Source organism: Phyllostomus hastatus, unplaced genomic scaffold, assembly GCF_019186645.2.
Source record: "Phyllostomus hastatus isolate PE091 unplaced genomic scaffold, TTU_PhHast_1.1 phas_contig_34, whole genome shotgun sequence".
NCBI classification, from domain to species: Eukaryota; Metazoa; Chordata; class Mammalia; order Chiroptera; family Phyllostomidae; genus Phyllostomus; species Phyllostomus hastatus.
Window position 1 is genome coordinate 26,766,385 of NW_025333857.1, and position 13,116 is coordinate 26,779,500.

The 13,116-nt window shown below is 44.1% G+C and overlaps 1 protein-coding gene across 2 annotated transcripts; it reads right to left on the reverse strand.

Annotated features, from left to right (window-relative positions):
• Window positions 1-234: 234 nt before the first annotated feature.
• KCNV2 (potassium voltage-gated channel modifier subfamily V member 2) lies at window positions 235-12,768 on the reverse strand. Of its 2 annotated transcripts, none has more exons than XM_045840668.1 (2): window positions 10,633-12,768; window positions 235-1,494 (listed from the first exon to the last, which is right to left on the reverse strand). In XM_045840668.1, exons 1-2 carry the CDS (start codon window positions 11,872-11,874, stop codon window positions 1,213-1,215), a joined length of 1,524 nt encoding a protein of 507 aa, XP_045696624.1. In that variant the 5' UTR covers window positions 11,875-12,768; the 3' UTR covers window positions 235-1,212. The 2 variants fall into 2 exon arrangements, with proteins under 2 accessions (XP_045696624.1, XP_045696623.1); XM_045840667.1 differs by having other exon boundaries at window positions 10,507-12,768.
• Window positions 12,769-13,116: the final 348 nt, after the last annotated feature.

Here is a 13,116-nt window from a genome sequence, read left to right on the forward strand (position 1 = left end):
CAAAGGAGCCTTTCCTTTCCAAGCCTGCAATTTCCAACAGTCTATGGGAAAAGGGAGGAATTAGGAGGAACAGAGGATGGGGAGAGAAAGGATCGGCACCCGCGGGGAGTGGCTTTCCGACCCACAGACGGAGCCCAGAGTGGAGGGCCATGTTGATCTAATTCCCTTTGCTCAGTGCTCTTCCCAGAACAGTCCCCCAAAGGCAGGGATTTTTTATTTGTTTTGGGGGGTTTTTTGAGGAAAGGGAAGGGAAACGAAGCCTGGAGAGGTGAGGATATGTGGGGGCTCCTATCAAGGGAGGTGATATCTTTCACACTTGACATGTTTCACAGGTCAAGTCTGGGGCTCTCATGTTAAGTCTAGACCAGGGCTTCTCAACGGCTCTATTGGTATTTTGGGCCATGTAATTCCTTGCTATGGGGCTCTCCTGTGCACGTTTAGCAACATCCCAGGCCTCCACCTACTAGATGCTAGAGCCCCCTCATCCTTCCTCACAACACTGACCATCAAAAGTATCTCTAGAAGGTGACAAATTTCCAGGGGCTTGGGGGGTGGACAACAACCAAATCTCCCTGGACTGAGAACCATTGATCTAGATAGAAAACCTACTAGACAGTACCCACTCAAGCAGTGTTAACAGCTTCCATTTATTGAGCATTTATAAATGTTATCTTCATTCCTCATGCTCATATTACAGGCAGTTCTTGTTACCTACATTTTGCAGCTGAAGAAACTGAGGCTCAGCCAGTTAAAGTAACTTGTCCCAAACCCTATAGCAGGTAGGTCTGGGCTTCTGACTGAGGTGGGTCCAATGACGAAGCTCATACAGCTCCTGCCGCAACACTTCCTCTCTGGGAAATTAAGAATTTCTTTTCTTCAATGCAAGAAAATCCTTCTCTAGTCTACTCAGGTCCAAAAATATTTCTTGAGAAGCCATGAGACACAACAAGAGAAATCTAAGATGCCGTTCCTCTCAAGGAGCTTTCAATATCAATGTCTCCGGGAAGGTCAGAGTTCCCCACAGCACAGTGTACGGCAGTCTGAGTTTGGGTGAAAATGAACATCTATGAGGGAGAACTCTGTGCACTGAGTACCCTTTGTGTATGTCTGCCTCACGTGTTCTTTCCCTGGCAATCCTGATGATCAACAAAGAAAGGAAGAAGGAAGCCTGGAAGGCCACGGGAAACTACCAGCCACCCATCCTATGGAATATTAATTCTCTTGCCTTACGGTGGGCTGTGAGTTGCTTTTAGCCAAACACTCAGCCACCTTCTTTCTGGCTCGCTGCATGAAGTTCACCTTTCCCCTTTCCCTTCGTATGGCAGTGTACTCATAAGCCTTGAGCTTGCTGTAGTAATCGGAGAATTTGTTGTAGAGGATGGAGATTGGCATCCCGTTGAGGATGATCCCAAAAGCAATGCAGAGGAAGGCAAAAAGCCTGCCCAGGTGAGTCTCTGGGTACATGTCTCCATAGCCCACGGTGGAGATGCTCACCTGTATAAGAAGGAAAGCAGGACAGAACTGTTAGCACTGTGAGGGAGGAAAAGAAAGGGAGAGAGAACAGGCAGGGAGGTGGCTTGTATTCCTGAAGGTGCACATGGGTCCTGTCAGAGCTGCCTGTGAAGCCAGTTTCAGGGACCAGAAAGTTTGCCTGCAGGACCCCTCTCATGGGAAGAACACAGGCTTCAGAGGTGGAAGACTTGAATTTAAATTCCGACTCTCACTTCTGAATTTTCTTACATAAAATACCTACTTGACAGGGGGTTGTAAGGAGCATATAAAGCACCATGTGTAAAGTCCCTGGTGTAGAAATGGCTCGATAAATGTTGGTCTTTGCCTCCCCTCAGCTGGGTCCAGCTTTAGGACTGGGAACCCTGGGTTTGCCTATGTAATATATGTGCTGAAAAGAGCTCAGACTTAGAACCAGTCAGACCCTCTTTAAGTCCTGACTCTGACCCTTCCCGGCAGAGTGACCTGGGCAAAACATCCAGGGTCTCTAAGCCTTGGCTCCTTCATCCGAAACAGGAGGGAGAATATTATCTAACTCTCAGGGCTCCTTTGAAGACTAAGTAAAAAACTGAAGCACTTAACACAGTGTCACACACACAAAAGGCATTAAACAACCTCCTCTGTTGTCCTTTTTTTCATCTTTAAAATGGAGACAAGTACACTTCTCAGAATTATTATGTAGTTCAGAAGAAATATTTTACATAAAGCTGCTTTAATTGCAAGGAAAAACACACTCTTGTTATTTTTACAAAGGGACTTGATTTTTAAGACATCACCAACCAAAGATATGTTCACCCTGCATGAAATAATTCCCATCACTCTTGTCACAGTGCTTTATATTCCACTAATTAGAAATTTATTTAGGTTAACAAGCTTCTGCTTTAACACGCAAATACCCACAAAACTAGTTATCAGTCAGGGTAGCTAGAGAAAACCCTGGAAAACCTCTTGGGGCTTGTTTTTTATGCCTCATGTACTAAGACTCCCCTCAGTCCCCAGACTATTGGTGGAATTAGTCAGGGCTGTTGCTTACAGCTGAAAAGCTGTGCATCACACAACTCCAGGGGGCACTGTGTGCCTTGTCAGTTTTTGCCGTGGTTGTCACAACTTTCCAGCAGATGGTAGTAAATGTGCGAAGTAATCCCATTGCCCTGCTCCAAAATGGCCGTTAGCTTAGAAATGTAAACTTAAAAAAAAAGTGTTAGAACTTAATATGAGTGTGATTGATTAGTTAGAATGCAATGGAGCCGTGGGCCAGCTGGGCAAATGTGGTGGAGTTGATAAGAACAGTAACTCCATCCAGCCCTTTGGGGCAGGTGACCCACTGCCTCTCACTGCTCCCTCATTGGGGAGAGACCGGCTGAGGGACAGGCAACCTTTCCCATGGTGGAAGTATACAAGCAAGCATCTAAGAGAGGCAGCACTGTGCCAACTAGGTTAAGGAGACAGGTATGGCACTAGGCTGTGTGGATCTGGATCTACTTCTCAGCTGTGCAACTTGGTCAAATCACCTAAATTTTCTCTACCTCTGTTTCCACTTTCAAAGTGAGGGGAGAATAACACTGCCTACCCCACAGGGCTGTTGTGGGAACTGGGAGTGCCTGGCACAGGGTGCCAGTTCTCATGCTTCTGAGACCAGCAGGCTATGGAAACAGGCTTCTCCCTGGCTCCTGCTGGTGCTGTCTGAGGGAGGGTGGCAGGGGCACACCTGGCCCCAGGACAGACTCCCTATTTCCTGCCTTCTGGATCAGTGATGAAGTGAGATTGTAGATCAGTCTCCAAGTCTGTTTGCATGTGTCTGTGTGTTTCTCGACACTGGCCACACCAAGAGTAAAAAGCACCGGGGTCAGGTGTCTGTCCAGGGGTGTGAACAGAGCATATGTCACTAACAACATTGCTGCACCTGTGTATGTTTAGTTTTAGTCCCCTTTCCCTGGAGGAGGCCTGAAGGGAGTTGCATAATAGGGGTGAGTGACAAGAAGGGTAGTTTTAGAACAAGAAGCTTCCATGAAAGCAGAGTTTTAGGTAAACCAGCCCCTCCTGCGTGCAGGATTGGGGTGGGGAAGGGGAGGCTAGGATGCTGAGGAAATACAATCATTAAGACAAAGTGCCTTTTTAAAGCTTCTGCTCAATCCTTTTACTGGCCTTGCTTTACTCCCAAATGCAGCTTCATTTTTTTTTTTTTGGCTGAACTTTGAGTGAAAAGTTAAAAGCAAAGAGAACTGGCTTAAGGAAGATTAAATATTTGATATGCATAATATGGTCTAAATATTTTTATATATCTTGGATCTCTAATTTTAGAGAAGAGATCTCTTCTGCTAGGGAGGCCATGTATGCTGGTATTGAAGAATTTGTTCAAAATGCATAGCTAATTTATGCATTGTTGTTTCTGTGGATAATTTAACTCAACTAGTGATCTGCTTGCTCCTTGGCTGTAAGAGGAACTCAGGATTTTTTGGCTTTAGGGAACTTTTTCTCCATGTGCCACAGGCCAAACCATTCTCCCTGGATCAGCATTAAAAGTGAATGGTCCCAGACTAACTCATCTGAATATGCAGAGTGAATTCTCACATTAGGACATGTTCAGTTTGGAAATGTGACCAAAATTTCTACAATCCATCATAATATCCTGGAAAAAAACCCACAAAATAAAAATAAACAAAAAAGCCCAACCCCCTCTAAAAAACAACCCCCAGCTGGCTCAGCCATTCCGTACACGGGAAATTTACCATTCCATCAACAACTTACATATTTTCCCTGGGTCCCAACACAAGAATGTGACCTTCCTCTAGCAGTTTACCCTCTAATCAGCAAATCATGGCCTGCTAAATATTACCAGGAGGATAAGCATCCAATTTTTCTCCCAAAAATGTTGAGAATGGCTATACTTGAATTTCTCCCTCAACAAGGAATGCTTGTTTACTTCATAATGAACTAGGCATATATCACTAGCCAGTAATTCATGTATTTTAGAATTATGATCCCCAGAAATAAAATTGACTTTTCAAAAATAACTAACCACCCCTTCTAGTTTTTCCAAAAAAAATTGAAGAGGTAAAGACTAACATTTTCTGGCTAAAATTACTACATACCTCAGTCCTTCAAAGGGGTCAGCTTCAAACACTACACTTAACCCATCCATGATGCTGTTGCTACAAATATTTTAGGAATTCCTCCTTTTGATTATAGTCTGCACAGATTCAGTGTTATGACCTTGAAACAAGTGATCTTGTTGGACATATTAGGGCACAATTATCTGATGTCCCTACTAGAGATTATTATACCTAGAGGGTTAACTTTAGATGCCAATCTTAAACTTTAGAGTCTTGATTACTTTATTATTTTATTTTCATTTTTTCCTTTTTATTGAATTTATTGCAAACCTCAATATACTGGTTAACAACATTATGCAGGTTTCAGGTGCACGATTCCACAACACATCATCTGTACACAGTGTTGTGTGCTCACCACCTCAAGTCAAGTCTCCGTCCACCACCAATCATCCCCCTGTACCCTCTTCCACTGCCCCCACCCTGTTCCCCCAGCAATCACACTATTGTCTATGTCCACGAGTTTTTTCTCTTTTGCTTTTCTTGCTCAATCCCTTCACCCCTCCTCCCTCCCCGACAGCTGACAGCCTGCTCTCTATCTCTGAGTCTACTGGGTCTTGACTACTTTAAAATATTGAATCTACCCTCAAAAAGGTAAAGATTGAGCACCATTACGAAGAAGCAAATGGACATGTCACCGACTCTGAAGATAATTCCTCAGTGGAATTCAAAGAATGTTTTGATCAGCAAAAGCAATGTTAGAATCAAGTCATGGGTGACCACCTTGAGGAGAACAGCCAGCTCACCCATATAGTACAGTTTTTACATTGCGTAAATTGTACAACAAGGAGGGGTGTGCAAAAGCTAAAGTAAGGTTGGGACCTAGTCATCTACCCACAGAAAAGTCCAGAACAACATGATACCCTCTGCATCTTCCACCTACCTAGCACTTCTCCCTGCTCGCCCTCTGCAACTCTGTCACATCCCACTCAAGTCCTAATGGTCAACAGGAGGAGCACACAAAGACAGAAGGGGACTACCCCCGAATCAGGAGTCTGAGATCAAAAGTCATAAAAGTGCCTAATAGCCTTTGGCTGCCTACAGCTCCTGCACTAGTTCTGAAGGAGCTGGGAGAACTGTAATGCCTTCTGGGTCAGACATCTACCTGTTGTTTCTCGGTCCCATGCCTGACACCCTTCTGTACTTTGTTTTATAATTCTGCAAATGGGAGTCTGCAAACTACATTTCCTGAATTCCTTTGCCTGCTGTCTTCTGGTGTGTTCTGACCAGGAGAGACACTGTTGGGAGACTGGAAGGTGTGATGAGGAGATCAGGGTCCTCCTCCTCCAGTAACAGCAGATATTTATGGCTCAGGCATCTTTCAGTGCTCAGCACCAGCCTCACCTTAGGGGTCCCTGTCACAGCCACCTGGAGGCTCTGCCTCTGTACTCCTGTGTTGGTACCTCTCTCTTCTCCTTCTCGTTCCTCCAGTTCTAGGGCCAGCAGATGTTTCCTACATTTACCAATCTTTAGGTTATCTCAGTCTCCCCTTTTTGCTTCCAGCCTTCTTATACCTATATATCTATTTCCCTGTATCAAATCTCCTCTGTTTAAAACACCCAAAATGTTTTCTCTTTTCCTCAGTATAACTTGACTGATTCACCTTCTAAATGGGTCCCCTCAAAGCATGCAGTCTTGTGTGTAAAAATAAAATAATATAAAATGTATCTCAGTGATCTCATAAGTACCACTTATTTGCAAGGAAATGATATCATACTTTAGGAAAACAAGGATAGAAGCAAGGTCTCTGGGGCACAATTATCAGATGCCTCAGCTGGAGATGAATTTTCTTTTTGAAGAGTTTTTGTCACATTTTGAAGGAATAAGTTCATGACATCATTTCCTGTTTAGTTTCTACTGCTCTAACTCGCTCTGGAACGCTCAGAAGGAAATGGTTTGCTGAACAGCCAATTGCCCTTTTCTCCGTAAAAACATAGCCACACTGGAGACAATGATTACAGCTTCATCACAGAGTTAATTGTACTTGTCGGGTGGGGCCATGCATTTTCCACACCCAGGCAACCCTCAGAGCCCCAGCATGGCTGGAGCTGCTCCAAGCATGGATCTATTTATCTGGATGCTGAGAAGCTCTCCCAAGATAGAACAGCTGACCCTTTTGTATGTCCCACAGTCTTTTTCTTTCCCCAGTAGAGAAGGAATCACTTCAGTTTTATTTTCCCTCAAATGAATCTGGAAGCAAAGGTTATTGCTTCCATGTGATAAAGACGATTAACTAGTCAGATATGGTAGCTTCTATTTATTGTGGATGTACTACAGTCTAGCATTTTACATATGTTTCCTATTACATTAGTACTCACAAATAACCACCATTTGACAGATGAGTAGGATGGGTCTATTTTATATCCTAATGCACGAGCATCTGCAGACACAAGTGTCCAGGAGGGAATTCTGCAGCTGTAGGAGAATCACAGTAATGACATTGATTGTATCCCTCTTAAAACCCCAAGTTGAACAGAGGAATGTTGCAGGATCCTTGGTATAGAGAGAGGGAAGATTATTAAAAGCAAGTCAAATTCGGGGTGATCTGAAAGCACTAAAGACACGGAAGAAAGTATTAGAGAATCTGATGTGGGTGATACAGCACTGGGGTGGTGGAAGAAAATACCAGTCCTATTATCCTTAACCTCATGTTCAGAATTTCTGAAGGGTACATTTTCTGATGTGTGTAATATATCTGAGCAGGAATTTCTTACTCCAATAGAATGATTGTGCTACTGGAACTAATTCTTTATACCTTCCTGTATCCAAGCTCTTTGCCATATAACTTTACAGTGCTTCCCTAGAGTGGGTGGGCTAACCTGCCCTGCTTGCCCTCTGACTCTGAGTTTGGCCTTGTGACTTGCTTTGGACAATAGGTTGAGCAAATGACATTGAAGGAAAGCTTACAGTGCTTGCATGGTTGGGCTTGCATTCTCTCTTGTCCTTAGCCATGGCCATGGATACATGTCTGCTGGAGAATGACAGATACATAGCCTAGTTTCCTCCTTCATCCCAGCTGTCACCCAGCTGGAATAGTATGAGTCCAAATGAGAAGAACCTCCTAGTGGAAACCAGCTGAACTTAGAATTTATGAATCACTAAACACACATTGGTCATGGGTATATGCTCAAAAATTGTATATAAAATCTTGAAGACTATTGTATCCATTACTTCTAGGATTCCACTTCTTAGCTTCTCATGTTTTTTAGTCATTTGTATTTATATGAGTTTCTTCTCATTGTTCAAACTTTACCTAAATGTCATCTTCTCCAAGAGGGTAGATTCTGTCACCCAAGTCACTCTCAATCCTATTATCCGATACAAGACACACAAATATCTGAAATAATTATCTTTCTCCATTAGAACATAAACTCCATGGGGGAAAGAACCTCACCTTTTCTTTTTTCTATCCCTCAGTATCTCTAGTGCTTAGAATACTAGGAACCCTGGAGGTGCTCAAAAAATTCTTGCTCAGTGAATGAATGAGATGGATTTTTGTGGGTAATATAAGGAACTGGCTCTAATATTTTGCATCTTTTTGCTTTATATCTATATAAGGAAACAAGATGTTATAATGTTAGCATAAGTAATAAGAACTGGGTTAATAAAACATCAGTCCTAGGGAATAGAGTAGTCCTCAAATGCTCAAGGGTAATTGTTCTTATAGATTAGTTTAGAAATAAATATATATTATCAGTCTTTTATCTAAGTCTTAATGATTTTTAATACTATAAATAATTCTCAAAGTATAAGATGGACAAAGGCCATTGATAAAGGTTAAGTTAGGAAATGGCAAGGTTGAAATATACCAATTTTGAAATCGGTATATGAAATTGGTACTATGAAAACAGTTCCTGATAGAAAGGCCACAAAAGAAAACACATAGTAGTAAAAGTAATAATTGGTAAAATTTATTGCAGATCAAACCTGAACATTGGTTAAATTTTTGCTGTGAAATTTATGGAAAACGCTGGTATTGAGTAAAATAATTTCAGCTAATATAAAAAAGGGATAATTTGTTGGTTAAACACCTTTGTATATTAAGCTGATCAAGAAATTAAATGGGATCAATGGGCAATCACTTCAGGAAATTTTTTAAAAAGAAAAATCCAGTGTTAGAAGCAATTTTTAAATAAAAATGTTTGCATTAATATACAAAAGGTAAAAGAAGTTTTGTGGGTTAAAATTATAGCATTAAAGAGTCTACTGGGTGCAGCCCATATGGGCTAATCTCCTAAGACATAAAAATAGATGGAAACCTGACTCTCTGCAACTTGAATTATATCATCATCATGTGTATTTGCTCTTTTCCCTTCCTACTTTACTCACCTCCAAGGTAAATGTCACTTGCTGGGGACAAATTATCCTCCATCACTCCATCTGTACACACAGTTTATCTACTATGGAGATGACCTTTTGTCATGTGGAATATGATCAGAGGAGTGGCATTTGGCTAGTTTGTTTGCAAGAATCTAACGTCATCCCTTCACTGAAGAAAGCTCACAGATCCTGTCGTGCATGTGAGCACTCACTTTCCAGGGGAGGAAGAAAGCCTCAGTGAACTGCAGAGCTCTACATCCTCCCCTTTCAGAGATGTAAGGAAACAGGATGGGGAGTGAGGGTGTGAGGTTTCACAGCTCATTATTTAGGGTCAAAGTTCATTATGACCAGATCTGATACTAGAACTGAAATAGAAATCTCCATCCTATCAAACTACATTGTTAGTAGCCCTGGGGTGGTTCGAATGTTCACCTGAGACTTTGGGCTCCGACCTACCCAATGTTAATGTTGAAAATACTGACTTTCTAAGATGGAGAAAACTTGTCATATTTGCTTAAGGTCTTTAAAGGCATTACAATAATCTACTTAAGAACATACAGAAACCACACACCTAGTGCTTTCCAATGTGTATATGTCAGCTTATTCATTGACCTAAGAAGATCCAATCAGCTCTTCCAGGGATTCAGGGATTTTCCAAGCATTTAGTTAAGCATCCCAGAAATACAGGTATGTGAGTAAATGGTATAAATTGTTACAAAAAGACAAATGCTAAAGAAAGCAATGACAAAAATAGCTAGTGTATGAACTGTTCAAGGACTGCAGAAGAACTAAAGAATGAAAGAGGAAGCGCTAGGGTGTGGAAACGACATGGACTTTGCGCTTGGACAGGCTTGGGCTTCAGTCCTCACTCTGGATTTAGCTGTGTTTCTGCACTCAAACTCTCTGCACCACAGTACCTCCTTCTATAAAACGCAATAATACCAGATCTTGAAAGAATTCCAGTGACATTGGAGCATGTGTCACTTTTAGATGCTTCTTTACACACTCAGATTTAGCTGGAACCAGTGAGACCCCAGTTAGAGTTGACAGTGTTCAGCCAAGTCTATTTCCCCTACTAAATGAATATACAGTTTCCTTACAAAAAAAAAAAAGAAAGAAAGAAAAAGGAAACCACCCCAAATGTGTCCTGTTTTAAATAGAAATAGTGATCATAACCACCTTACAGGGTTAAGATAAAGTTATATTAAACTACTTAGGATAATAGATGTTCAATGAATGGCAATTAACAACAAGAATGATGATGAGGATGCTTCCCGCATACATCAACCATGAATCCTCCTTAAAATCTCCCTGCTATGGATCTTAAAACTAGATCTAGATTTGGAGATTCCTAGGATCAAGTCAAATTCAGTTACTTCCTGGACTGCAGTGTCTCTTTCTCTCCAACACTCTACCATCCACCTCTGTTTCTGTTAGCTGGAGGCAGCAGTGGGGTGGTCCTCACCCAAGACAAGGGAAAGATCAGGGGGATAAAGACAGACAGCTGATAACCAAAGAATGGGAAGGCTGGGGAAGATGTTGGAAAGCCCAAGGTCATGGTACTCACCGCGGCCCACCACCAGGCATGGGGGATGCTGGTGAAGTTGGTGCCAGGCATATCATGCTCCACAGAGTGGACGGCAGCTGAGAAGGCAAAGATGCCCATGGTGATAAAGAGTAGCAGGCAACCCACCTGCTGGTAGCACTGGCGCAGTGTGAAGCCGAAGGCACGCAGCCCAGTGGAGTGTCGTGCCAGCTTAAGGATGCGGAAGATGCGCATTAGGCGCATGATGCGCAGCACCTGGCCCACCCTGCCCACAGTCTCAAGGTCATGCTCCCTGGAGGAGCCCTTGCCACGTTGCTGGTCCTCATTCATGAAGCACTCCAGTAGCAGCTGTAGGTAGAGCGGCAAGATGGCTACCAGGTCCACTAGGTTGAGGGCGCTGCGCGCAAAGCGCCGCAGGTCGGGTGTGGAGGCCAAGCGCAGCAGGAACTCCAGCGTGAAGAAGGCAATGCACAGCATCTCCACATGCTCCAGGATGGGCCACCGGCCGCCCTGCTCTGCCTGTTGGTGCATCTCCTCCACCGTGTTGAGTGCCAGTGCCACGATGGAGATGAGCACAAAGAGGCTGGAGGCCACCCCGATGGCCTTGGCAGCCACCGACGAGAAAGGCTTCTCCATGAGGTTCCAGAGGCGTTGTCTCTGCGGCCCATAGAAGCGCATGTCTCGGAAGAGCTCCTCTGCCTCTTCAGCCTGCGCCTGGGCACGCAATTCACGCTGGATCTTAAGCTGCTCACTCAGCTCATCACGCCGCTCCTCGAAGCAGATGCGGCAGCAGCGGGGCGTGTACTTGAGCCGCACACCCCAGTAGCCCAGCTCCTCCAGGAAGCTGCGCGGGCACAGCTCATCACGGACCAGCAGCACCCCAGACATGTAGAAGTTGTAGATAAGCTGGAAGATGGCCGGGTCACGGTCGAAGAAGTATTCGTTTGTCTGCTCCTCGTAGTCGTCGCAGAGGCCCAGCTGGAGGCTGCGGCTGGTGGAGGTAGCCAGGCGGCCCAGGCGCGTCTTGGGGTGGCAGGCCAGCTCTGTGTAGTGCAGGCGGTAGCTCTGCCCACCCACGTTCACGTTCAGCGTTGAGCTGTCTGTAAGGACTTCTGTCTGGGTGGTGGTGGCCTCCTCTGGCTGCTGGTCCTCCTCCGCCAGATTGTCTTTCCACTGCTCCTCCTCCTCCCCATCCTCATCCTCCTCCAAGTAGTAGTTATAGTTGCCCTCCGTCCACGGTGGGATGCTGGCCTGGGAGACTGACTGGGCCCCCAAGGAGCAGATGCTCCTGCGGTGTTGGCTGTTCCCTGAATTGGGTGCCTCATCACACTCGGGCGTATTCCATGGCTTGTAGCTCCAAGACCTCCTCCGCTCGCTGTGTTTCAGCATGGCTGTGGGAAGCGGACCCCTTGCTTTTCCCTCCTGGCTAATGTAGGGCCCCTGGCCTGCTCACTGCTGCTAGGAGGATGGATCATGTGCTCTGCATTGTCTTACAGAAGACTGCAGACCGAGGGTCCCAGACCCTCAGAATGGCCTGGCTTCAGGCTCTGGGCAGCCCAGCCCAGCCCAGCCCAGGATGCTGGGTCTGAACAGAAATGCAGACAGCTGTTGACGGCTCTAATCTTGCTGAGAAGGAAGAAGCAAGTGTTAGAAGGGATTTAGAACCTCTTAGCCTCTTTCCCCCTCTTCTCCCTTCATTCGGTGACGTAGAGGATGATTATGTGGTCTTAAATCTGTAGCAAATTGGAAGGTGGCAGAGATTATTGCTAATAAAAATGTGGGCTACCCTTTAGGTCTTCGCCTAAGAAGTGCTCCGTGTACCTATGCTCAGATGAAATCAGCTGAATTAGCTATAGAATATAGCTGAGTTTCAGTTTTAAACTCTCTTTGTCTCCCTGTTTCTGTCTGTCTCTCTCTCACCCTTCCTTTTCTTAAAGGTAGAATCCCAGGATTGGTGGGTAGATGTTCTTAGAGCCTTGCAGCCCTACTCAGCTGCCCTGTGAGGCCCTGTGTGAAGGTGGCCAGGCTTCCTTCCAAGGAAAAGGTCTCCACCACTCTTCAAGACATCACAATTTTTTAAAGTCTCTTTTCATCTGTAAGGCACTGTGCTAGGTGATGGAGATGGAAACTCGATGGAGACCAAGTTGCAGACCTCCAGTTGCTCATTGTTTTATAGGTGATATTAATATGCAAGTACAATGAAAGAACAAGAAAAAATACAGGAGTATCGGAGAAGAGCAAAGGATTTGCTTTGAGCAGGGAATTTGTTTTAAAATTCAATTTATTTTGATTAGCTAATACATATTTATAAGATAAAATTCAAAGGGTACAAAGGTGCATTGCAGTAGAAAGTTTCTCTCTCTCTCAACCCGAACTTACAGCTATCAAGTGTGCCTCTGAGGAGCACTATTAGTACTTTATGGTTAGCCTTCAAGAAATATTCTGAACATATGCAAGCACAAACCTATCTACATCTGTCATCTGAATAGCTCGCTATTATTAACACAAATCATAGTAGGCTATACACTTTGCTTTTTCCAATTAACCATATATCTTAGAGGTGTTTTATATCTGAACATAAATATCTGCCTCACTTAAAAAATATCTACTTAGTAGTCTGATAGTGACGGA

What these genes read in the sequence shown, in the direction of transcription:
- KCNV2 (XM_045840667.1), bottom strand. Translation starts at nt 11,874, where the DNA reads ATGCTGAAACACAGCGAGCGGAGGAGGTCTTGGAGCTACAAGCCATGG. An exon ending in ATGCCTGGTGGTGGGCCGCG is followed by an intron (nt 1,495 to 10,506) that starts GTGAGTACCATG and finishes CTTCTTATACAG; the next exon opens with GTGAGCATCTCCACCGTGGG.